Below are 27,436 nucleotides of genomic sequence, written 5' to 3' on the forward strand. Positions count from 1 at the left end.
TTGGTCTCTTATCATATCATCATGTAATGATCCAAATTTGCATTTGATGGCTAGATTCTTTAAAGCAGAGACGTAATCTTCAATGGATTCATTTGTGTTCTGCTTAAGTTTGTAAAAAGGTGAAACTGCAACACATACAATAGGAGAATAGTGGTCATCTAGGTCTGCTATGGCGCATTTGAATACATCTAGGTCTCCACTTCTCTCAATCTTTTGCATTTGTTAGTAAACTCTTGAGACCTTCTGGCCCTAAACAGTGCATTAAAATTCTTTTTTTACTTTCTGGAGACATAATACTTCCATTATCTTCCAGAGTGGCAATATAATTTAAAAAGTATTCTTCCAATCCAACCATTTAATGTTTGGTTCACCTGGATTAACAAGAAACTCTTTGGATCACTTAAAGTAATGTTAGTATTACAATTTGAAGACGAAGCTGTGTTGTTGGATTCTCCATTCATTTTTTTTTTAAATATCAAATTAATAATCACAGGAAATAAATAATAAAGTCTCTAAGCTTACTTTATATGAAGTGTGGTAAATTAAATTTACTTATTACCTCATTTCTGAATTTCTATGCTTAATAAATCATAATTTCTTGTCAATGCAAAGCGAGGAGTCCGTGGTGCTCAAATGAAGGAGGAGAAGACCAATAACTCGAGTTAAGGGGAGCGCTTCCAGCACCAAGCGGGCACAGGAGCAATCTCTCAAGTCCCTCTCTTGAAGTGGGGGGTGTCTTTATTTTCAACAGCAGAATATTTATACAGTCTTGGTCACGAGGCAAAATAGAGGAACAAACAGGTCGTGGCAGATAGAGGAACAAAGATCAGCAAGAGGAGCAGAGTGTGAAGAAATGGGGGCGTGTCCTAGGCTTCGTGAGGGGACTTGCGATGTGAAATAGTCTGACAGTTGGAAGGGGGAGGCTTCCTCATTTGGGGTTTGTGCTCGTGCTTCATGTCAGAAACATGAACCATCTCTGCGGGGGTGGCAGGAACTCATGTACTGGTTTCCCGGACTTGGCACAAACCACAGAGACAGATGGTGAAAATGAGGAAGGTCAGGTACAGGGGTGTCATGCTCGTGCTCGGGGTCTTGGGACACCAAAGGGTGAATTAAAAACAAAATGGTGCCGGCTTTTAATGTGGGCAATTATTAATCGCGCAAAGGGGATCGCGCAAAGGGGCATGATTAGATCGCGCAGAGGGCAGCGAAGGGGCATAATTATAGATTTTATTTCCACAGAAGGATGAATTGTATGTCTAGGATAACAAGTTTAACCCCTTTCATGAGCTCGTCATGGCATATACCTCTCAGGTGCTCATGACGAGCTGAGCTCGTCATGACCACACCTGTTTTTACCAGCACAGCAGGGGAAACTCTCTAGCAGCGATGAGGTTAAAATTCCACAGATTCGTTTTGTTCACCTTGAATAAAGATAAAATAGAGAAAACAAGAGAAAAAAAAATGATTCAATATGGCCGCTACGTTGCGCGACCTTTGCGTGATCTGGATGACATCAGCACGCATATAGCAAGAAGACTTGTGGGAGAGAACCAGCGAAGTCAGAGCGTGCACCACCGCACGCGCTGCTCGTCTGAAAATCAACAACGAAGAAACGGTGATAGGCTCGTGACAGCAAAAGGAAGCTGGCGCGCACAGTTTGAAGGTAAACAACGCTGTCGATGCACATCCAACACGCGCCCAAGCTCGTAGTTCAAAGTAAAAGTTGTGGCCACAGATAAATCATCAAAACTGCTTTTAAAGTCAATGAGTAGCAGGCATCCAGTCGCGCATTAATTTTAGCAACGTTAAAACAGTAAAAATGTAACTGGCTTAAAATCGCCAGTAGGCAAAGTTATTTAAATAATGTTGAAAAGTAGAAAGTCAGATGAACTTCCATACGAAGTTTGATGAACTTTCACTCACGGATAGGAGGATAAGAAGTCTTCCGTCGTCCGTGGATTCCTGAATAGTAGCACTTCACGAACAAACGATTAGCTCCACAGATAATTCACTTGAACTTTCCTTTTGTTTTAAATTCATCAAAGTTTGTACTGAGGGCTCCAAGTCCTCGTCGCCAAATCACCGGTAATTTTAGTATGCTGGTTCTTTATTAAAACCCCCAGTACAGGAGAATCAATATTACAGCTTACAGCAAACAGAGCTTCTTTTAATAACAGCCTCCAAAGAATGTACCACATTACACATCAAAACAATTCTAGATTGCATTCAAGGTTCTACATATTACATCAACCGTAAAGCGATATACTACAGGTCTTGAGTTTGAGACCAAAGATTCTTAAATTATACTGACAACTGGATGACATGGGATTCCTACAGCTTGTAATATTCATTGTTTTATGTAAAATGTCTTTAGACTGATTTGCATACGTATGATGTATTGTCCCTTGTGACGTAAAGTGCTCTGACACTCTATACTCCTATAAGTAACGCTACAAAACAAAATATATTTAGTAATATTAATATGGTAATACTGATCACACGTAATATTGACTTGATGCCTATATTCTGCTACGTACGTGCCTCACACGGATGTCGAAATTGTTGATCTATGTTATGTAACTTCTACTATACCCTTTTGTCTTTAAAAGCCAGGGCACCTTGAGAGGGGGGATTTCTGACAGGGAGTGAAAATTCTGGGAAGAATGCCAACTGCGTCATTTAGAACTGACCAGGCACAGTGGCCCCCTCCCCCGTGTTTTGCTGAAAAGGAAGATAATTGATGCTAACCTTCTTAAAACACACTGGAACTGTCGATAATATTAGTAATAAAAGCAATAGTATAGCAGATCATTTTCATAGCGCCCAACATGAACTGAAAGACCACTTGGCGCTTATATACCTTATAAACCTCACCAGACGTCGCCTTCCTCACGGAAACCTGGATGAACGCCTCTTCAGCACCCGACATCGCCATCGCCATCCCAGACGGCTACAAGATCATCCGAAGGGACCGCATCAACCAGACCGGAGGAGGCATCGCCATCATCCACAGGAACACCATCCGCATCACGACCAACACCGACGACACCCTTGCACCCGCCGAGCACCTGCACTTCCAGGTCCACATCAACCCCAAGACCACCCTCAGAGGCACCCTCATCTACAGACCCCCGGGACCACGCACACAATTCAGCGAAGACATCGCCGACTTCATCAGCCCGCACGCCCTCCTCTCCGCCGACTACATCCTCCTCGGGGACCTCAACTTCCACCTGGAGAACAACAACGACCGCAACACCACCACCCTGCTGGACAACCTCGCCAACCTCGGACTCAAGCAACTGGTTAACACCCCCACCCACTACGCCGGACACACACTCGACCCCGTCTTCTCATCCTGCAAGGACATCGCCTTCAGCCACGCCACCGGACTCAACTGGACGGACCACAGCTGCGTCCACTTCAGCTTCAGAAGGACCACGATCCACCACCACCAGCAACAGGCTGCACGCAGAAGCTGGAACAGGATCACAGCCGACCAGCTCGCGACTTCCCTGAGCAAGAACCCACCCACCAGCGCAACGAACCCAAGCCAGGCGGCCACCAACCTCGCGAAGTGGATCAACAACTGCGCAGACGACCTCGCCCCTCTGAAGACCCCGCCTAGCAGACCCGGTAGCAAGAAAGCCCCATGGTTCACCGACGAACTCAAGAGCTCCAAGAAGAACTGCCGAGCCCTCGAGAGAACATGGCGCAGAGACCCTACACCGGACAACATGACTGCCCTCAAGCTCGCCACCCGAAAACACCACCAACTCATTCACGCCACCAAGAAAACCGCATTCAAGGAACGACTGGACAACAACGCACACAACAGCAAGGAACTCTTCAACATCGTTAAAGAGCTCTCCAACCCCAACGCCGGAAACAACGACATCACCCCTTCGCAAGACCTCTGCAACTCCCTCGCCTCCTACTTCCACAACAAGATCGCGGACATACACAACAGCTTCAGCACTCAACCGACGCACGCCACGACTGAACCACCGCCCTCCACCTCCACCCTCCGCGCCTGGACCCCGATCAGCACCGAAGACACCGTCCGCACGATGAACTCCATCCACTCCGGATCTCCTACCGACCCCTGCCCTCACCACATCTTCAACAAGGCCGACGCTGTCATCGCACCCCACCTGCGGGACATCATCAACACCTCCTTCGACACCGCTACCTTCCCGGAGAGCTGGAAGCACGCCGAACTCAGCTCTCTACTAAAGAAACCATCAGCCGACCCCACCGACCTCAAGAACTACCGCCCCATCTCGCTGCTCCCGTTCCCTGCTAAAGTCGCCGAGAAGACCGTCAACAAGCAGCTGGCCGCCTTCCTCGAGACGAACGGATCCCTCGACCCCTCGCAGTCCGGCTTCCGGGCCAACCACAGCACCGAGACCGCCCTGATCGCAGCCACCGATGACATCCGAGCACTGCTTGACAGCGGAGAAACAGCAGCCTTCATCCTCCTAGACCTCTCCGCGGCCTTCAACACTGTCTGCCACCGTACACTAGTGCAGCGACTCAGCAACGTCGGAATCCAGGAGAAGGCACTGGAGTGGATCATCTCCTTCCTCGCCGGAAGGACACAGAGAGTCCGCCTCCCCCCGTTCAGATCTGAAGCCAGCGAAGTCATCTGCGGCGTTCCTCAAGGCTCCTCGCTCAGTCCAACCTCTTCAACGTCTACATGAGCCCCCTCGCAGACATCGCACGCCAGCACAACCTCAACATCATCTCCTACGCCGACGACACCCAGCTGATTCTCTCCCTAACCAACGACCCCGCCACTGCCAGAGCCAACCTTCACGAAGGGATGAAAGAGGTATCCGAATGGATGAAGAACAGCCGCCTGAAACTGAACTCGGACAAGACGGAAGTCCTCATCCTGGGATCCTCACCCTCCGCCTGGGACGACTCCTGGTGGCCCCCCGCCCTAGGCAGCGCACCCAAACCAACAGACCACGCACGCAACCTAGGCTTCATCCTGGACTCCTCCCTCTCCATGACCAGACAAGTCAATGCCGTCTCCTCGTCGTGCTTCAACATCCTGCGCATGCTACGTAAGATCTTCCGGTGGATCCCACCGAGACCAGGAAGACGGTCACCCAGGCCCTCGTCACCAGCCGTCTGGACTACGGCAACTCCCTCTACGCCGGAACCACCGCCAAGCTCCAGAAGAAACTCCAGCGGATCCAGAACGCCTCAGCACGTCTCATCCTGGACATCCCCCGTCGCAGCCACATCTCCGGACACCTGAGAGACCTGCACTGGCTCCCGGTCAACAAGAGAATCACCTTCCGACTCCTCACCCATGCACACAAAGCCCTACACAACCAAGGCCCAGGATACCTCAACAGCCGCCTCAACTTCTACGCTCCCAAACGCCAGCTTCGATCGACCGGCCACGCCCTTGCCGCCGTCCCCCGCATCCGAAGAGCCACCACAGGGGGACGGTCCTTCTCCTACCTCGCCGCCAAGACATGGAACTCCCTCCCGACCCACCTCCGCCTGACCCAGGACCACCTCGCCTTCAGGAAGCAACTCAAGACCTGGCTGTTCGAGCAGTAGAGGACCCCCCTCCCCCAGCGCCTTGAGACCCTCCGGGTGAGTAGTGCGCTATATAAATGCTTTGATTGATTGATTGATATAGGAGCTTAGATTACACAATTTACGGTTTAACAAATTTCTACCAAACTTTAAGAGTGCTTAGAAACAGCCTAAACTCTGGTTTAAAAAATATAACTGCAAAACTCCCTTCCTCCCCCACCGCAGCACGTATGATGCGAAGATTTTCTTTAAGAACATTAAACATGCTGGGCTAGTGGCTGTAGTTTCATTTTCCATTGGTGTTGTCGCATGGCAATACAGAGCGGACTGAGAGTAACTGCCTCAACACAGGACCAGCTGAGGACTGTGCACAAACCATAATACATGTATGTTAAAATCTCGGTATGGCTTTCTCTGGCTTTCATTCTTGTAAGGTTAATATGAGTAAACGGATAAGCTGTTTATTGGTAATAGTTCCAAGGTGCTGAGTTAGTTACTTCTCAGTGTTGAATACCAATGTACTGCACACAACTATCATCGTATGGAGCACAACAAAGCAAATGTACTGCGCAGATTGACAAAAATTACTCAATGACTAGCACATAACATGATACGCGGTTGGTTCTTATCGAATACCATGCAGAACAGTGTCATAAAAAATGAACCACAGGACGTCGCATACAACAACAAAAAAAAGACTAACCTCAAGGCATGAAGCACCTAACACGGACGGTATCGGAAAAACATAACACGTCCTAGACCTCGCGAAACGTGACACTCCAAAGAGCGCGATAATACTGCGACCGTTGGGTACAGACAGGTTCACTACCTTTAGGGCTATCACAAGAGGTCGCTGCTCCCTAACCTTATGTGTACTGGTCCTCAGCCAAACGTTTGCTTTGTGGCGGCACTTCTGGTTGTGGCAGTGTGCAGCAGGTACACGGTTTTGGTTGCACAAAGATGGACTTGAAGAAACTGGGAAAGATTAGTCAGACAAACAACTCACCAGAAGCTATGTGAAAAGTTGAGTCGAAGTGAGGAAGCACTCAGGACAGCGCCTGGTGGAGAAAGGGGCACGTCTGGGGTTAAAGGCGAAACTGAAAAACATGTAGCGAGAGATTGGCAGAGGGTGATGCAATAGTTTAGACAGCAAATCAGGAAGGGCAATAAAAAGCCGCTCAATGCAGAGAGTATAGGGAGCGTGTTGCTTCCCGCGTGCTAATTAGTGAAAATATGGGGGGCCAGGCATAACGAAAGCCTAGCGGCCGCAAGGCGTACCACGCTGGTGTTAAAGCAGTAAAAGTTAAAGTGCTGCATGGTGCTGGGAGGCCGTGGGCCACATGATGTTTTCACAGCATACCTACCCGCCCTAGTGCGCTCATTGGTGTGGGGGGCACAGTTAAAGCGAGGAAACGAGCATGCAAGCCACAAATGCTAAAAAGTATAAATCCTTACCATAAGCTTATTGTTGGCCCTGCGTTTGTAAATGGAGGAAGTAGGAGGCAGCTGCAGCTGAAGAGAGGGAGCGAACAGAGAGCAGGAGGAATCGGCTGCAGCCCGGGAGAGGGAGCAAGTGTGGCGCGTGCAGTTTCTGAGCGAAACACATAAATAACATAACGAGTAACAGGACATGTAACAGTGGCAGTCCTTGTGAGAGGTTACAATAAGAGAAAAGGCTGTACTATGGATGGACTGCTAAGCGTGTTAACCAATAAAAAGCCACAGTTTACAAAGAACAGCAACAGGAGCCAATTAGAAAGATGTGTGGAAAGTGGGCAGAGCTAAATGCCCATATCCTGAATGCAGCATGTATCAATGAGACAGTGCAAGCACTGCCTAGGCGAGACCTAAAAAGGACAAGCTCCGAGGTCTTTTAGATTTGAACAAAAATTCTCAAAAATGGGGTGATGAGTGAATTGAAATAATAATTTTATTTTTTATATCCGCATATCAGGTGAACATCATAGGCCAGTACGTGTTTCACAACAACTAATCGCTTCATCAGGGCCAAAACGCATACACGATGTTGCATGCACTTAACGTGTACATGGTTATACATATGTGGATTTACAAATCACAAATAAATATTCAAAGAAAGATCAGACACAAGGGAAATGAAAAAAAAGAGAACAAATTGGAGAAAATGAGATGAGACAACTTTGATTAATATAATAACTTGTAATATAACATGGCCAACTAAAATCAGAAAAAGCAAGAATGCACTGGAGGCACACCAGAAATAAAGAAACAAAATTGTCATAGTTTGTAACCTAGTGGGTAAAAGGACAGTACAAAAATAAGACCGTGTGTATTTTGCATTTTTACTGTTGCTTTGAGAACAGTGATTTAGTCATCACATGGGTATGATCAGTTTTTTGTAAAATTATATTTCTCCTATTATCATATTTGTCACCACAAGAAACTGTTTTTACTGATCTTTCTCTTGTCCAGAGCTACAGGGTTACATTTACTTTTCTTGTTCTTTTTTGTCCCTTATTGTATTTTTTCCAAAATGTAAAAACTTTCTATGTATTCTTTAGAGTTTGTCTTGTTTCTTATTTTTGTACCCTCCATTTTACTACCATTTCCTTTACACCTTGCCAGTGTCAATTTTTTGGTGTTTTAGCTCTAGGTTTCAACCTATCACACTTTTGTTTGTTTCTTTCTGTGGTGCCTTCACTGCATTCTTGCATTTTCTGATTTTTAGTTGGCCAGGTTATAGGACAAGTTATTATATTAATCAGAGTTTTCTCATTTTAATTTCTCCAATTCTTTTCTCTCTTCTTTTTAATTTCTCTTGTGTGATGTTTCTTTGATTATTTCTTTCTGATTTGTCGTGCAACACGTGTTGGGCTATGATTTTCATGTGGATATAGAAAATAAAATTCCTATTTGAATTCATTCATCACCTCATTGTGGAGAATTTCTGTTGGAATCTAAAAGACCTCAGAACTCTGTCCTTTTTTTGCACAATTATTTATGGGGTTGGAGGGTTGTGTCCTATAAACATTTCTACGGTCAATGTGTCGGATCTTTGAAGAGCCCCTGTTCCCCTCCACCTCTCTTTATAACTGTAACTGCTGAATTTCTATGGTTTTGTGTCTGTAAAATCTAAACCTAACTATAACGTCCCTGTAACCTTTGTTTTGTTGGTGAATTTCTAAGGTTCAGTGAACCTCAACTTTTTTTAATGCTATTTCTTAGCTATAACGTCCCTTCAACCTGGGTATGTGAGTGGTGTGGTGTGTGTGTGAGAGACTGGCTGTATGGGTATTTGAGGGGACTGTATGGGTGTTTGAGTGGGTGTATGAATGCGAGTGTGTGCGTATGTTTTTTTAATTGTGATCTGGATCCGTCACAGATTCACACACAGGCGGTGTGTGAGTGTCTTTGTGGGTCTGTGAGTGAGTGTGTGAGTGGTTCTCTGGTGCTCTGAGTGAATGTATCAGTGACTGGGAGTGTGAGTGACTGGATGGGTGATGGGTGTATGGATATGTGAGTGAGTGTGTGAGTGGTTCTCTGGTGCTCTGAGTGAATGTATCAGTGACTGGGAGTGTGAGTGACTGGGTGTGTGATGGGTGTATGGATATGTGAGTGGGTGTATGGATATGTGAGTGGGTGCATGGATATGTGAGTGGGTGCATGGATATGTGAGTGGGTGTATGGATATGTGAGTGGGTGCATGGATATGTGAGTGGGTGCATGGATATGTGAGTGGGTGTATGGATTTGTGAGTGGGTGTATGGATATGTGAGTGGGTGTATGGATATGTGAGTGGGTGTATGGATATGTGAGTGGGTGTATGGATATGTGAGTGGGTGCATGGATATGTGAGTGGGTGTATGGATATGTGAGTGGGTGTATGGATATGTGAGTGGGTGTATGGATATGTGAGTGGGTGTATGGATATGTGAGTGGGTGCATGGATATGTGAGTGGGTGTATGGATATGTGAGTGGGTGTATGGATATGTGAGTGGGTGTATGGATATGTGAGTGGGTGTATGGATATGTGAGTGGGTGCATGGATATGTGAGTGGGTGTATGGATATGTGAGTGGGTGCATGGATATGTGAGTGGGTGTATGGATATGTGAGTGGGTGTATGGATATGTGAGTGGGTGTATGGATATGTGAGTGGGTGTATGGATATGTGAGTGGGTGTATGGATATGTGAGTGGGCGTGTGAGTGGTTCTGTGGGGGTCTGAGAGTGGGTCTGTGAGTGAGCGTATTTTTCTTATTGAGATCTGGATCTGTCGCAGATTCACCCCGGGGCAGTGTGTGTGTGTCTGTGTGAGTGCGTGTGTGGGTCTGTGAGTGGATGGATCAGTGACTGTATGGGAGTGTGAGCGGGTGTATGCATCTGTAAGGGTATGTGAGTGGTTGTGTGGGGGTGAGTGTGTGAGTTGGTGTATGATTTCTTTTTTATTTATCATTTTTTTAATTGAGGTCTGGCTCTGCAAATCCGTTGTGGATTTAAACGAGGTCCACGTAGAGCTCCTCAGTGGATCCGTGGATCCTCACACGCCACAAAAACCCAGTTTATGGGCTGTTTCTTCAACCACGAGAGGTCCTCACAGGCTCCTCCATTAGTTCCAAGGAGTCAGGAGACCTCTATCCTGACCCCTTATATCCTTCTTAGATTTTATTCCCCTTCCCCTGGAAACTGTATCTTGATTCACAAAATAGTAGCCGCAACTTTTCAATCATGGCATTGTTGTTGGCGCGTGGATCTGCAGATCCACGGTGGTGGATCCGCATCTCTAGATATACATAGATCTTTTATCTATAATGACTCCAAAACAACTTAACTTATTTACACCAAATTACAACAAGCATTGGCATAGCCAATAGGTCTCGCCTTTGGAACCTTATGAGTATTTAGTTATGCAGTATAATATCCTTGGTGCAACAACATCAACTGTTGCATGTCTAAACACTTACACGGTCCCAAAGGTGAGGCCTATTGGCTGTGCCAATGCTTGTCCTTCCTTTCAGCCGTCCTGAACAGCAGCTTCTCTGCAGTATAGAGCTAAAACACTGAAAAATCCAATCGATCTCGCATAGGCATTACCTATTGGCCTTGCCAGTGCTTGTTTTAACTTTACACTCTATTCAACTACAAACACACTGAAGAAAACCGGATCTGAACGGTGCACAGTAGCTACTTATCTTTAGCACGGCCTTGCCCCCTGCTGTTGTACATGTGTGTTCAGTGTCTGCACTCTCCGTGACCCAGCCTTGCTCCTGCTGTTGCACATGCGTGTTCAGTGTCTGCACTCTCCGTGACCCAGCCTGGCCCCTGCTGTTGTACATGCGTGTTCAGTGTCTGCACTCTCCGTGACCCAGCCTTGCTCCTGCTGTTGCACATGCGTGTTCAGTGTCTGCATTCTCAGTGACCCAGCCTTGCCCTTGCTGTTGAACATGCGTGTTCAGTGCCTGCACTCTCAGTGACCCAGCCATGCCGCCTGCTGTTGTACATGTGTGTTCAGTGTCTGCATTCTCAGTGACCCAGCCATGCCTCCTACTGTTGTACATGCGTGTTCAGTGTCTGCATTCTCAGTGACCCAGCCATGCCTCCTGCTGTTGTACATGCGTGTTCAGTGTCTGCACTCTCCGTGACCCAGCCATGCCTCCTGCTGTTGAACATGCGTGTTCAGTGTCTGCATTCTCAGTGACCCAGCCTTGCTCCTGCTGTTGTACATGTGTGTTCAGTGTCTGCACTCTCCGTGACCCAGCCTTGCCCCTGCTGTTGTACATGCGTGTTCAGTGTCTGCACTCTCAGTGACCCAGCCATGCCTCCTGCTGTTGTACATGCGTGTTCAGTGTCTGCATTCTCAGTGACCCAGCCATGCCTCCTGCTGTTGTACATGCGTGTTCAGTGTCTGCATTCTCAGTGACCCAGCCATGCCTCCTGCTGTTGAACATGTGTGTTCAGTGTCTGCATTCTCAGTGACCCAGCCATGCCTCCTGCTGTTGTACATGCGTGTTCAGTGTCTGCACTCTCCGTGACCCAGCCATGCCTCCTGCTGTTGTACATGCGTGTTCAGTGTCTGCACTCTCCGTGACCCAGCCATGCCTCCTGCTGTTGTACACGCGTGTTCAGTGTCTGCATTCTCAGTGACCCAGCCATGCCTCCTGCTGTTGTACATGCGTGTTCAGTGTCTGCACTCTCTGTGACCCAGCCATGCCTCCTGCTGTTTTACATGCGTGTTCAGTGTCTGCACTCTCCGTGACCCAGCCATGCCTCCTGCTGTTGTACATGCGTGTTCAGTGTCTGCACTATCCCTAACCCAGCCTTGCTCCTGCTGTTGTACACGCGTGTTCAGTGTCTGCATTCTCAGTGACCCAGCCATGCCTCCTGCTGTTGTACATGCGTGTTCAGTGTCGGCACTATCCCTAACCCAGCCTTCTCTTCCAGGCCACAGGCACCGACCTGCTAGTGGGAGCCGGCTTGGTGGCCCTCAGCTCTGTCCTGTTCATCTACTACACGCTGTGGATCATCGCTCTGGTACGTTCTCGACACACTGCTCACTCTCACAAGTATGTCTTCATAATATTCCTTCCTTTTTAGGTCTCGCCTGTCGATGCGCATGCGCATCGAGCAAGCGAGACTATAGGGGCTCATCCAGACTTTATCTAACTTGCAAGGAATCGTGGCGATTCCTTGCAGTGCCCGTGACTTTTAAGCTCAATGCGCATGTGCATTGAGCTTAAAAGCGCGTGCACATGCCCCCAGCCGCCTGCCTTGCCTACTCTCTCTCACAGCCTCCCCCAGCTCCGCCCCCTCACTACTTGATTGCACGGCCGCTAGGCCGTGCCTCCCCTACTCTCCTCCCCCCTCCTCCTCTCCTCCCCTGCCTGCCTGCCGCTAGGCCGTGCCTCCCCTACTCTCCTCCCCCCTCCTCCTCCTACTGCCGTGTCGCACCTCTCCCCTCTCCGCCCCCTCCCCTGCCAGCCGTGTTACGGTGAAAGGCTTGTTTTGTTACACGACATTCCTGGGGATTTACTTTTCAAAGTACAGGCTATCTTAGGACCGTGAAGAGGATACAGCGTGTACACATAACACTGCAGCAAGCATGCTGAAACGCCATGCACAAACGTTCAAAACAATAAAATAATAATGTATTTGCACTATTCAGAGCTGCAGGACTTGATTTGGATCCGGATTTATTATGTGAATGTTTTTGTTTTTCGAGGACTCATGTGATTCTCTCACTTGGAATGAACTGCCGAGAGTCGGGAACATGCCTAGCTCGTCGACGGAAGACACTCTTGGTGTCTCTGGCTAATTAAACTACTTCTTATGTACGTTGACCAGAATTTAAAAACGATATCGGGACATTCTGCAAGGATATAAGTAGGGCTACACATTTACATTGACAGAATAACTTAAGCACCACCCTTACCAACTTAGTGAGCTACTATGGGGAATGATGTGCAACGTTTAGCCACCGTGCCATCTAACTGAATCACCTAGTCGGAGATTTTAATCGCTTCTTGACTGTCAGTATTTCCATCAACTGGGGCTTGCATTTACAGTATTTCAGTTCTTACAACTGTATTGTCGCAGATACCATGAGCTGGGTTGCAACAATCATTTAAATGTTCAGAGAACATGTACAATTATCAGCTAGGAGGTTGAAGACTGTTAAATCTAAAACCCGCATTCTGGGGTAAGAGTCATTCTCCACGGCCGCCAAGCCACATCAAAGGCTTCCGCTGACCCGGCATCAATCACCCTCCCCCAGCGCTGCCCCGCCCCCTGCTTCACAGCCATCTGACTTATTCACGGCCGCAGGCCGTGACTCGACAGTCCTGCAGTGCTTAACTCCCTCCTCCTCCCTCGCCAAAGAGCACCCCGCCCCCGCAATGGATTGTATCCTGTGTGTCTTCTCAATATCAGGCTTCCTCTGTCGGTTAGGTATTTCGGTCACCAGGGTTACCGACTTGAAGAAAAGTAGGCTCTTGAATTCCCAGAGTGGCTCATGTCCACTGCTCAACATCGACTCTACTATCAGCAACCCATACAACCGGAAAGGATGACGGCCAAAAAACGGAGGTCAGGTCGTACATTAATCACCAGACAGTGTACCAAGCCAATCTGCTGAGGAATAGAGCTCTCCATCTAGCCTCCCCCCTCCCCTTCTCTGCCTTCCCTCCGTCTTGTTTTTTTACTGCCTCATTAGTTAACCGCCCCACCTCCACTTTGTTGTCTAGTTGGCAGACTCAGCTGAGAGGCCAACAACTGAATGGGTGCATGCAATAGGTCTCGGAGCATTTGAGTTAGAGCTTTTAGATTTGTTTATGGCTTTTTTTCTTTGTAATTCTTTAGCATTGCCTACAGGAAACAAAAATGCTAAAGATAAAAAAAAAAAACATAAACAATTCTAAAAGCACAAACTCTAATGCTGCGAGACCTATTGCATTTCCAATGCTTGTTCTGTATGTGTTCATTTAGTGAGTCGGGGCATTTTGTGCACGCTTTGTGTTACTTTTGATGTCTTGTGCACAGACAGCTTTCAGCGTCTGTTGTTGAGGACCTGTTCTGGACATTACTGATGCTTACGGTGGACTTTTGGGTCACTCTTTGCTTACCATTGGTTGATTTTCTTCTTACCCTTGCTTCTTATTTGATGATTTCCTTTCTCTTCTTCTATTGGTCCTTCCCCTTGAGCTTAGCGTCTACCATCCTTTTGATTGGATGACTTGCATCCTTCCACTACTCAAGCTCCTTTTTTGTTTGTGTTTTTATCTGTTTTCTTGCTCACTACCCTACGTGCTGCTTCTACCACCCCAAAGTCCAGTTTTTTGTTTGTTACTTGTTCAGCCTCTAAAGCTTCTCTTTTCTCCTTTGCGTAGTTTAAGATCTCCTCCCCTGCTCTGCGTCCTCTAAACACCACCTCCGAAGCTTCCTTTTTCCAGCTCAGTCGCTGCTCCTTCCTTGCATCCTTTCCCCCTCTGCATCTTTCTGCTGTGAATCCTTTCCCCCTCTGCATCTTTCTGCTGTGAATCCTTTCCCCCTCTGCATCTTTCTGCTGTGAATCCTTTCCCCCCTGCATCTTTCTGCTGTGAATCCTTTCCCCCTCTGCATCTTTCTGCTGTGAATCCTTTCCCCCTCTGCATCTTTCTGCTGTGAATCCTTTCCCCCTCTGCATCTTCCTGCTGTGAATCCTTTCCCCCTCTGCATCTTTCTGCATCACTCCACTCCCCTGATACCTTATGTATTTGTCTCCAGGCAGCCTTTCACTTTTGCTGAGCATGTGAATCCTTTCCCATCTGTATATTTCCGCTGTGAATCCTTTCCCCCTCTGCATCTTTCTGCTGTGAATCCTTTCCCGCTGTGAATCCTTTCCCCCTCTGCATCTTTCTGCTGTGAATCCTTCCCCCCTCTGCATCTTTCTGCTGTGAATCCTTTCCCCCTCTGCATCTTTCTGCTGTGAATCCTTTCCCCCTCTGCATCTTTCTGCTGTGAATCCTTTCCCGCTGTGAATCCTTTCCCCCTCTGCATCTTTCTGCTGTGAATCCTTCCCCCTCTGCATCTTTCTGCTGTGAATCCTTTCCCCCTCTGCATCTTTCTGCTGTGAATCCTTTCCCCCTCTGCATCTTTCTGCTGTGAATCCTTTCCCCCTCTGCATCTTTCTGCTGTGAATCCTTCCCCCCTCTGCATCTTTCTGCTGTGAATCCTTTCCCGCTGTGAATCCTTTCCCCCTCTGCATCTTTCTGCTGTGAATCCTTCCCCCCTCTGCATCTTTCTGCTGTGAATCCTTTCCCCCTCTGCATCTTTCTGCTGTGAATCCTTCCCCCCTCTGCATCTTTCTGCTGTGAATCCTTTCCCGCTGTGAATCCTTTCCCCCTCTGCATCTTTCTGCTGTGAATCCTTCCCCCTCTGCATCTTTCTGCTGTGAATCCTTTTCCCCCCTGCATCTTTCTACTGTGAATCCTTTCCCCCCTGCATCTTTCTGCTGTGAATCCTTTCCCCCTCTGCATCTTCCTGCTGTGAATCCTTTCCCCCTCTGCATCTTTCTGCATCACTCCACTCCCCTGATACCTTATGTATTTGTCTCCAGACAGCCTTTCACTTTTGCTGAGCATGTGAATCCTTTCCCATCTGTATCTTTCCGCTGTGAATCCTTTCCCCCTCTGCACCTTTCCGCTGTGAATCCTTTCCCCCTCTGCATCTTTCTGCTGTGAATCCTTTCCCATCTGTATCTTTCCGCTGTGAATCCTTTCCCCCTCTGCATCTTTCCACTTTGAATCCTTTCTCTCTCTGCATCTTTCTGCTGTGAATCCTTTCCCCTCTGCATCTTTCTGCTGTGAATCCTTCCCCCCTCTGCATCTTTCTGCTGTGAATCCTTTCCCGCTGTGAATCCTTTCCCCCTCTGCATCTTTCTGCTGTGAATCCTTCCCCCCTCTGCATCTTTCTGCTGTGAATCCTTCCCCCCTCTGCATCTTTCTGCTGTGAATCCTTCCCCCCTCTGCATCTTTCTGCTGTGAATCCTTTCCCCCTCTGCATCTTTCTGCTGTGAATCCTTTCCCCCTCTGCATCTTTCTGCTGTGAATCCTTCCCCCCTCTGCATCTTTCTGCTGTGAATCCTTTCCCGCTGTGAATCCTTTCCCCCTCTGCATCTTTCCACTTTGAATCCTTTCCCCCTCTGCATCTTTCTGCTGTGAATCCTTTCCCCCTCTGCATCTTTCTGCTGTGAATCCTTTCCCCCTCTGCATCTTTCTGCTGTGAATCATTTCCCCCTCTGCATCTTTCTGCTGTGAATCCTTTCCCCCTCTGCATCTTTCTGCTGTGAATCCTTCCTCCCTCTGCATCTTTCTGCTGTGAATCCTTCCCCCCTCTGCATCTTTCTGCTGTGAATCCTTTCCCGCTGTGAATCCTTTCCCCCTCTGCATCTTTCCACTTTGAATCCTTTCCCCCTCTGCATCTGTCTGCTGTGAATCCTTCCCCCCCTCTGCATCTTTCTGCTGTGAATCCTTTCCCCCTCTGCATCTTTCTGCTGTGAATCCTTTCCCCCTCTGCATCTTCCTGCTGTGAATCCTTTCCCCCTCTGCATCTTTCTGCTGTGAATCCTTTCCCCCTCTGCATATTCCTGCTGTGAATCCTTTCCCCCTCTGCATCTTTCTGCATCACTCCACTCCCCTGATACTTTATGTATTTGTCTCCAGGCAGCCTTTCACTTTTGCTGAGCATGTGAATCCTTTCCCATCTGTATCTTTCCGCTGTGAATCCTTTCCCCCTCTGCACCTTTCCGCTGTGAATCCTTTCCCCCTCTGCATCTTTCTGCTGTGAATCCTTTACCATCTGTATCTTTCCGCTGTGAATCCTTTCCCCCTCTGCATCTTTCTGCTGTGAATCCTTTCCCCCTCTGCATCTTTCTGCTGTGAATCCTTTCCCCCTCTGCATCTTCCTGCTGTGAATCCTTTCCCCCTCTGCATCTTTCTGCTGTGAATCCTTTCCCATCTGTATCTTTCTGCTGTGAATCCTTTCCCATCTGTATCTTTCCGCTGTGAATCCTTTGCCCCTCTGCACCTTTCTGCTGTGAAACCTTTCCCCCTCTGCACCTTTCTGCTGTGAATCCTTTCTCCCTCTGCATCTTCTGCTGTGAATCCTTTCCCCCTCTGCATCTTTCTGCTGTGAATCCTTTCCCATCTGTATCTTTCCGCTGTGAATCCTTTGCCCCCTCTGCATCTTTCCGCTGTGAATCCTTTGCCCCTGCATCTTTCCGCTTTGAATCCTTTGCCCCATTGTATCTTTCTGCTGTGAATCCTTTCCCCCTCTGTATATTTCCGCTGTGAATCCTTTGCCCCCCTGCGTCTTTCCGCTGTGGATCCTTTGCCCCCCTGCGTCTTTCCGCTGTGAATCCTTTTCCCCCCTGCGTCTTTACGCTGTGAATCCTTTGCCCCCCTGCGCCTTTACACTGTGAATCCTTTGCCCCCTGCGTCTTTCCGCTGTGAATCCTTTGCCCCCTGCGTCTTTTTGCTGTGAATCCTTTGCCCCCCTGCGTCTTTCCGCTGTGAATCCTTTGCCCCCTGCGTCTTTAAGCTGTGAATCCTTTGCCCCCTGCGTCTTTCCGCTGTGAATCCTTTGCCCCCTCTGCACCTTTCCGCTGTGAATCCTTTCCCCCCTGCGTCTTTCTGTTGTGAATCCTTTCTCCCTGCATCTTTCCGCTATGCATCCTTTGCCCCGTTGTATCTTTCCGCTGTGAATCCTTTCTCCCTCTGTATCTTTCCGCTGTGAATCCTTTCTCCCTCTGTATCTTTCTGCTGTGGATCCTTTGCCCCCCTGCATCTTTCTGCTGTGAATCCTTTGCCCCATCTGCATCTTTCTGCTGTGAATCCTTTGCCCCATCTGCATCTTTCTGCTTTGAATCCTTTGCCCCCTGCATCTTTCTGCTGTGAATCCTTTCCCCCTCTGCATCTTCCTGCTGTGAATCCTTTCCCCCTCTGCATCTTTCTGCTGTGAATCCTTTGCCCCATATGCATCTTCCTGCTGTGAATCCTTTCCCCCTCTGCATCTTTCTGCTGTGAATCCTTCCCCCTCTGCATCTTTCTGCTGTGAATCCTTCCCCCCTCTGCATCTTTCTGCTGTGAATCCTTCCCCCCCTCTGCATCTTTCTGCTTTGAATCCTTTGCCCCCTGCATCTTTCTGCTGTGAATCCTTTCCCCCTCTGCATCTTCCTGCTGTGAATCCTTCCCCCTCTGCATCTTCCTGCTGTGAATCCTTTGCCCCATCTGCATCTTCCTGCTGTGAATCCTTCCCCCTCTGCATCTTTCTGCTGTGAATCCTTCCCCCCTCTGCATCTTTCTGCTGTGAATCCTTCCCCCCTCTGCATCTTTCTGCTTTGAATCCTTTGCCCCCTGCATCTTTCTGCTGTGAATCCTTCCCCCTCTGCATCTTTCTGCTGTGAATCCTTCCCCCCTCTGCATCTTTCTGCTGTGAATCCTTCCCCCCTCTGCATCTTTCTGCTTTGAATCCTTTGCCCCCTGCATCTTTCTGCTGTGAATCTTTTCCCCCTCTGCATCTTTCTGCTGTGAATCATTTGCCTCTGCATCTTTCCGCTGTGAATCCTTTGCCCCCCTGCATCTTTCCGCTGTGAATCCTTTGCCCCCTGCATCTTCCTGCTGTGAATCCTTTCCCCCTCTGCATCTTTCTGCTGTGAATCCTTTCCCCCTCTGCATCTTTCTGCTGTGAATCCTTCCCCCCCTCTGCATCTTTCTGCTGTGAATCCTTCCCCCATCTGCATCTTTCTGCTTTGAATCCTTTGCCCCCTGCATCTTTCTGCTGTGAATCCTTTCCCCCTCTGCATCTTTCTGCTGTGAATCCTTCCCCCCTCTGCATCTTTCTACTGTGAATCCTTTCCCCCTCTGTATCTTTCTGCTGTGAATCCTTTCCCCCTCTGCATCTTTCTGCTGTGAATCCATTCCCCCTCTGCATCTTTCTGCTGTGAATCCTTTCCCCCTCTGCATCTTTCTGCTGTGAATCCTTCCCCCATCTGTATCTTTCCGCTGTGAATCCTTTGCCCCTCTGCACCTTCCTGCTGTGAATCCTTTCCCCCTCTGCATCTTTCTGCTGTGAATCCTTCCCCCCTCTGCATCTTTCTGCTGTGAATCCTTTCCCATCTGTATCTTTCTGCTGTGAATCCTTTCCCATCTGTATCTTTCCGCTGTGAATCCTTTGCCCCTCTGCACCTTTCTGCTGTGAAACCTTTCCCCCTCTGCACCTTTCTGCTGTGAATCCTTTCTCCCGCTGCATCTTCTGCTGTGAATCCTTTCCCCCTCTGCATCTTTCTGCTGTGAATCCTTTCTCCCTCTGCATCTTTCTGCTGTGAATCCTTTCCCCCTCTGCATCTTTCTGCTGTGAATCCTTTCCCCCTCTGCATCTTTCTGCTGTGAATCCTTTCCCATCTGTATCTTTCCGCTGTGAATCCTTTGCCCCCTCTGCATCTTTCCGCTGTGAATCCTTTGCCCCTGCATCTTTCCGCTTTGAATCCTTTGCCCCATTGTATCTTTCTGCTGTGAATCCTTTCCCCCTCTGTATATTTCCGCTGTGAATCCTTTGCCCCCCTGCGTCTTTCCGCTGTGAATCCTTTGCCCCCTGCGTCTTTCCGCTGTGAATCCTTTTCCCCCCTGCGTCTTTACGCTGTGAATCCTTTGCCCCCCTGCGCCTTTACACTGTGAATCCTTTGCCCCCTGCGTCTTTCCGCTGTGAATCCTTTGCCCCCTGCGACTTTTCGCTGTGAATCCTTTGCCCCCTGCGTCTTTCCGCTGTGAATCCTTTGCCCCCTGCGTCTTTAAGCTGTGAATCCTTTGCCCCCTGCGTCTTTCCGCTGTGAATCCTTTGCCCCCTCTGCACCTTTCCGCTGTGAATCCTTTCCCCCCTGCGTCTTTCTGTTGTGAATCCTTTCTCCCTGCATCTTTCCGCTGTGAATCCTTTGCCCCATTGTATCTTTCCGCTGTGAATCCTTTCTCCCTCTGCATCTTTCCGCTGTGAATCCTTTGCCCCCCTGCATCTTTCTGCTGTGGATCCTTTGCCCCCCTGCATCTTTCTGCTGTGAATCCTTTGCCCCATCTGCATCTTTCTGCTGTGAATCCTTTGCCCCATCTGCATCTTTCTGCTTTGAATCCTTTGCCCCCTGCATCTTTCCGCTGTGAATCCTTTGCCCCCCTGCATCTTTCCTGCTGTGAATCCTTCCCCCCTCTGCATCTTTCTGCTGTGAATCCTTTGCCCCATCTGCATCTTTCCGCTGTGAATCCTTTGCCCCATCTGCATCTTTCCGCTGTGAATCCTTTGCCCCATCTGCATCTTTCCGCTGTGAATCCTTTGCCCCATCTGCATCTTTCTGCTTTGAATCCTTTCCCCCTCTGTATCTTTCTGCTGTGAATCCTTTCCCCCTCTGCATCTTTCTGCTGTGAATCCTTCCCCCCTCTGCATCTTTCCGCTGTGAATCCTTTGCCCCCCTGCATCTTTCCGCTGTGAATCCTTTCCCCCTCTGCATCTTTCCGCTGTGAATCCTTTCCCCCTCTGCATCTTTCCGCTGTGAATCCTTTCCCCCTCTGTATCTTTCTGCTTTGAATCCTTTCCCCCTCTGTATCTTTCTGCTTTGAATCCTTTCCCCCCTCTGCATCTTTCCGCTGTGAATCCTTTGCCCCCCTGCATCTTTCCGCTGTGAATTCTTTCCCCCTCTGCATCTTTCCGCTGTGAATCCTTTCCCCCTCTGCATCTTTCCGCTGTGAATCCTTTCCCCCTCTGTATCTTTCTGCTTTGAATCCTTTCCCCCTCTGTATCTTTCTGCTTTGAATCCTTTCCCCCCTCTGCATCTTTCTGCTTTGAATCCTTTCCCATCTGCATCTTTCCGCTTCACTCCACTCCATTGATACCTACAATTTGTCTCTCTGCAGCCTTTCATTGATGCTGAGCATGTGATCCACAAGTATTTCCTGCCACGAGAGTATTCTGTGATTATTCCTTTGGTGGCCGGCCTCGTCCTTGTGTTCTGTGTAGGTGAGTATGTATGATGGGTGCCAGGTGTCTCCTATAGTTGTAATAGCAGCAGCAGCAACATGTTCTTCGAAAGCCTCATGGCAGCACAGAATCTAAACTGTAGCAGCCCACAGGGCATGCACCAAACATGATGTGTGTTACTCAGAGCAGCAGCACTTACCAGGTACCCTTCTAAACCTAAAATGCACAACACCACACTGTGCTCCAATACTCAGTTGGTGACACGGGCTGCACTACACTCTTCTGCAGGCACAACACCCGGATGAACTACACGTGGGCCTAGCTTACAGATAACTACCAACATCTGACAACACCTGGTGGATTCCTTGCATACCTGAGAGCCATCTCAGACAAGTACTGCACTCACAAGACCACTCTTTAGCTACACTACCCTGTGTGTGCAGTGGCACACCGTGCACTACGCGCACCCATCCCTCTCCAGGCTAGACTCCACTGTGTAAAGCCCAGTGTGTGCAGTGGCACACCGTGTACTATGCACACCGATCCCTCTCGAAGCTAGACTCCACTCGGTGTACAGCCCAGTGTGTACAGTGGCACACCGTGCACTGCGCGCACCCATCCCTCTCCAGGCTAGACTCCACTCTGTGTACAGTGGCACACCGTGCACTGCGCGCACCCATCCCTCTCCAGGCTAGACTCCCCTCTGTACAGTAGCACACCGTGCACTGCGCGCACCCATCCCTCTCCAGGCTAGACTCCACTCTGTGTACAGTGGCACACCGTGCACTGCGCGAACCCATCCCTCTCCAGGCTAGACTCCACTCTGTGTAAAGCCCTGTGTGTGCAGTGGCACACCGTGCACTGCACGCACCCATCCCTCTCCAAGCTAGACTCCACTCTGTGTACAGTAGCACACCGTGCACTGCGCGCACCCATCCCTCTCCAGGCTAGACTCCACTCTGTGTACAGTGGCACACCGTGCACTGCGCGCACCCATCCCTCTCCAGGCTAGACTCCACTCTGTGTACAGTGGCACACCGTGCACTGCGCGCACCTATCCCTCTCCAGGCTAGACTCCACTCTGTGTACAGTGGCACACCGTGCACTGCGCGCACCCATCCCTCTCCAGGCTAGACTCCACTCTGTGTGCAGTGGCACACCGTGCACTGCGCGAACCCATCCCTCTCGAAGCTAGACTCCACTCTAGGTACAGTGGCACACCGTGCACTGCGCGCACCATCCCTCTCCAAGCTAGACTTCACTCTGTACAGTGGCACACCGTGCACTGCGCGCACCCATCCCTCCCGAAGCCAGACTCCACTCTGTGTGCAGTGGCACACCGTGCACTGCGCGCACCCATCCCTCTCCAGGCTAGACTCCACTCTGTGTACAGTGGCACACCGTGCACTGCGCGCACCCATCCCTCTCGAAGCTAGACTCCACTCTGTACAGTAGCACACCGTGCACTGCGCGCACCCATCCCTCTCGAAGCTAGACTCTACTCTGTGTACAGTAGCACACCGTGCACTGCGTGCACCCATCCCTCTCCAGGCTAGACTCCACTCTGTGTACAGTGGCACACCGTGCACTGCGCGCACCCATCCCTCTCCAGGCTAGACTCCACTCTGTGTACAGTGGCACACCGTGCACTGCGCGCACCCATCCCTCTCCAGGCTAGACTCCACTCTGTGTACAGTGGCACACCGTGTACTGCGCGCACCCATCCCTCTCCAGGCTAGACTCCACTCTGTGTACAGTGGCACACCGTACACTGCGCGCACCCATCCCTCTCCAGGCTAGACTCCACTCTGTGTACAGTGGCACACCGTGCACTGCGCGCACCCATCCCTCTCCAGGCTAGACTCCCCTCTGTACAGTAGCACACCGTGCACTGCGCGCACCCATCCCTCTCCAGGCTAGACTCCACTCTGTGTACAGTGGCACACCGTGCACTGCGCGAACCCATCCCTCTCCAGGCTAGACTCCACTCTGTGTAAAGCCCTGTGTGTGCAGTGGCACACCGTGCACTGCACGCACCCATCCCTCTCCAAGCTAGACTCCACTCTGTGTACAGTAGCACACCGTGCACTGCGCGCACCCATCCCTCTCCAGGCTAGACTCCACTCTGTGTACAGTGGCACACCGTGCACTGCGCGCACCCATCCCTCTCCAGGCTAGACTCCACTCTGTGTACAGTGGCACACCGTGCACTGCGCGCACCTATCCCTCTCCAGGCTAGACTCCACTCTGTGTACAGTGGCACACCGTGCACTGCGCGCACCCATCCCTCTCCAGGCTAGACTCCACTCTGTGTGCAGTGGCACACCGTGCACTGCGCGAACCCATCCCTCTCGAAGCTAGACTCCACTCTAGGTACAGTGGCACACCGTGCACTGCGCGCACCATCCCTCTCCAAGCTAGACTTCACTCTGTACAGTGGCACACCGTGCACTGCGCGCACCCATCCCTCCCGAAGCCAGACTCCACTCTGTGTGCAGTGGCACACCGTGCACTGCGCGCACCCATCCCTCTCCAGGCTAGACTCCACTCTGTGTACAGTGGCACACCGTGCACTGCGCGCACCCATCCCTCTCGAAGCTAGACTCCACTCTGTACAGTAGCACACCGTGCACTGCGCGCACCCATCCCTCTCGAAGCTAGACTCTACTCTGTGTACAGTAGCACACCGTGCACTGAGTGCACCCATCCCTCTCCAGGCTAGACTCCACTCTGTGTACAGTGGCACACCGTGCACTGCGCGCACCCATCCCTCTCCAGGCTAGACTCCACTCTGTGTACAGTGGCACACCGTGCACTGCGCGCACCCATCCCTCTCCAGGCTAGACTCCACTCTGTGTACAGTGGCACACCGTGTACTGCGCGCACCCATCCCTCTCCAGGCTAGACTCCACTCTGTGTACAGTGGCACACCGTACACTGCGCGCACCCATCCCTCTCCAGGCTAGACTCCACTCTGTGTACAGTGGCACACCGTGCACTGCGCGCACCCATCCCTCTCCAGGCTAGACTCCCCTCTGTACAGTAGCACACCGTGCACTGCGCGCACCCATCCCTCTCCAGGCTAGACTCCACTCTGTGTACAGTGGCACACCGTGCACTGCGCACACCCATCCCTCTCCAGGCTAGACTCCACTCTGTGTACAGTGGCACACCGTGCACTGCGTGCACCCATCCCTCTCCAGGCTAGACTCCACTCTGTGTACAGTGGCACACCGTGCACTGCGCCCACCTATCCCTCTCGAAGCTAGACTCTACTCTGTGTACAGTAGCACACCGTGCACTGCGCGCACCCATCCCGCTTGAAGCTAGACTCCACTCTAGGTACAGTGGCACACCGTGCACTGCGCGCACCATCCCTCTCCAAGCTAGACTCCACTCTGTACAGTGGCACACCGTGCACTGCGCGCACCATCCCTCTCCAGGCTCGACTCCAGTCTGTGTACAGTGGCACACCGTGCACTGCGCGCACCCATCCCTCTCCAGGCTAGACTCCACTCTGTGTACAGTGGCACACCGTGCACTGTGCGCACCCATCCCTCTCCAGGCTAGACTCCACTCTGTGTACAGTGGCACACCGTGCACTGCGCGCACCCATCCCTCTCCAGGCTAGACTCCACTCTGTGTACAGTGGCACACCATGCACTGCGCGCACCTATCCCTCTCGAAGCTAGACTCCACTCTGTGTACAGTAGCACACCGTGCACTGCGCGCACCCATCCCGCTCGAAGCTAGACTCCACTCTAGGTACAGTGGCACACCGTGCACTGCGCGCACCCATCCCTCTCCAGGCTAGACTCCACTCTGTGTACAGTGGCACACCGTGCACTGCGCGCACCCATCCCTCTCGAAGCTAGACTCAACTCTGTACAGTAGCACACCGTGCACTGCGCGCACCCATTCCTCTCCAAGCTAGACTTCACTCTGTGTAGAGTAGCACACCGTGCACTGCGCGCACCCATCCCTCTCGAAGCTAGACTCCACTCTGTACAGTAGCACACCATGCACTGCGCGCACCCATCCCTCTCGAAGCTAGACTCCACTCTGTACAGTAGCACACCGTGCACTGCGCGCACCCATCCCTCTCCAGGCTAGACTCCACTCTGTGTACAGTAGCACACCGTGCACTGCGCGCACCATCCCTCTCCAAGCTAGACTCCACTCTGTACAGTGGCACACCGTGCACTGCGCGCACCATCCCTCTCCAGGCTAGACTCCACTCTGTGTACAGTGGCACACCGTGCACTGCGCGCACCCATCCCTCTCCAGGCTAGACTCCCCTCTGTACAGTAGCACACCGTGCACTGCGCGCACCCATCCCTCTCCAGGCTAGACTCCACTCTGTGTACAGTGGCACACCGTGCACTGCGCGCACCCATCCCTCTCCAGGCTAGACTCCACTCTGTGTACAGTGGCACACCGTGCACTGCGTGCACCCATCCCTCTCCAGGCTAGACTCCACTCTGTGTACAGTGGCACACCGTGCACTGCGCGCACCTATCCCTCTCGAAGCTAGACTCTACTCTGTGTACAGTAGCACACCGTGCACTGCGCGCACCCATCCCGCTCGAAGCTAGACTCCACTCTAGGTACAGTGGCACACCGTGCACTGCTCGCACCCATCCCTCTCCAGGCTAGACTCCCCTCTGTACAGTAGCACACCGTGCACTGCGTGCACCCATCCCTCTCCAGGCTAGACTCCACTCTGTGTACAGTGGCACACCGTGCACTGCGCGCACCCATCCCTCTCCAGGCTAGACTCCACTCTGTGTACAGTGGCACACCGTGCACTGCGCGCACCCATCCCTCTCCAGGCTAGACTCCACTCTGTGTACAGTGGCACACCGTGCACTGCGCGCACCTATCCCTCTCGAAGCTAGACTCTACTCTGTGTACAGTAGCACACCGTGCACTGCGCGCACCCATCCCGCTCGAAGCTAGACTCCACTCTAGGTACAGTGGCACACCGTGCACTGCGCGCACCCATCCCTCTCCAGGCTAGACTCCAGTCTGTGTACAGTGGCACACCGTGCACTGCGCGCACCCATCCCTCTCCAGGCTAGACTCCCCTCTGTACAGTAGCACACCGTGCACTGCGCGCACCCATCCCTCTCCAGGCTAGACTCCACTCTGTGTACAGTGGCACACCGTGCACTGCGCGCACCCATCCCTCTCCAGGCTAGACTCCACTCTGTGTACAGTGGCACACCGTGCACTGCGCGCACCCATCCCTCTCCAGGCTAGACTCCACTCTGTATAAAGCCCCTGAAGCTTGTTGAATTTGTGTATGAAGTGACGCACAACGTACACAGCCATAGTAATAACAAATGTGCGCTACTCCAATGCCACTTACATGACCTGGCACCCTAGCAGTGGTTCATCTGTTCTGTAAGCCCCAGGTTGTGCCTCGCCTGTATTCTGAACCACCAGGCGTGACTTGTTTTTTCTGTGAAGTGCCCAGAGGTGCCTTGTTTGATGTGAACACTAGCAGTGCCCAATCTATGCTTTATTACCCCGGCAGCTCCCTAGGGCTCTGCCGTAAGACCCCAGCAGCACACTAGCTCTCTGCTGTAAGACCCCAGCAGCTCCCTAGCTCTCTGCTGTAAGACCCCAGCAGCTCCCTAGCTCTCTGCTGTAAGACCCCAGCAGCACCCTAGTTCTCTGCCGTAAGACCCCAGCAGCACCCTAGCTCTCTGCTGTAAGACCCCAGCAGCTCCCTAACTCTCTGCTGTAAGACCTCAGCATCACACTAACTCTCTGCTGTAAGACCCCAGCAGCACACTAGCTCTCTGCTGTAAGACCCCAGCAGCTCCCTAGCTCTCTGCTGTAAGACCCCAGCAGCTCCCTAGCTCTCTGCTGTAAGACCCCAGCAGCACCCTAGTTCTCTGCCGTAAGACCCCAGCAGCACCCTAGCTCTCTGCTGTAAGACCCCAGCAGCTCCCTAGCTCTCTGCTGTAAGACCCCAGCAGCACCCTAGCTCTCTGCTGTAAGACCCCAGCAGCTCCCTAACTCTCTGCTGTAAGACCCCAGCAGCACACTAGCTCTCTGCCGTAAGACCCCAGCAGCTCCCTAACTCTCTGCTGTAAGACCCCAGCAGCTCCCTAGCTCTCTGCCGTAAGACCCCGGCAGCTCCCTAGCTCTCTGCCGTAAGACCCCAGCAGCTCCCTAGCTCTCTGCCGTAAGACCCCAGCAGCTCCCTAGCTCTCTGCCGTAAGACCCCAGCAGCTCCCTAGCTCTCTGCCGTAAGACCCCAGCAGCTCCCTAGCTCTCTGCTGTAAGACCCCAGCAGCTCTCTAGCTCTCTGCTGTAAGACCCCAGCAGCACACTAGCTCTCTGCTGTAAGACCCCAGCAGCACCCTAGCTCTCTGCTGTAAGACCCCAGCAGC

The 27,436-nt window shown here is 51.0% G+C and overlaps 1 protein-coding gene across 1 annotated transcript in view; it reads left to right on the top strand.

Moving 5' to 3' along the window:
- DPM2 (dolichyl-phosphate mannosyltransferase subunit 2, regulatory) overlaps positions 1 to 27,436 on the top strand; it is a 95,141-nt gene that overhangs the window by 54,329 nt on the left and 13,376 nt on the right. The window contains exons 2-3 of the mRNA XM_078646673.1: positions 11,982 to 12,071; positions 20,969 to 21,071. Of these exons, the coding sequence (XP_078502799.1) occupies positions 11,982 to 12,071; positions 20,969 to 21,071 (193 nt within the window). The remainder of the gene's footprint in view (positions 1 to 11,981; positions 12,072 to 20,968; positions 21,072 to 27,436) is intronic.

The sequence above is a fragment of the Lissotriton helveticus genome, chromosome 5_2, assembly GCF_964261635.1.
Source record: "Lissotriton helveticus chromosome 5_2, aLisHel1.1, whole genome shotgun sequence".
In the NCBI taxonomy this organism is placed as follows: domain Eukaryota; kingdom Metazoa; phylum Chordata; class Amphibia; order Caudata; family Salamandridae; genus Lissotriton; species Lissotriton helveticus.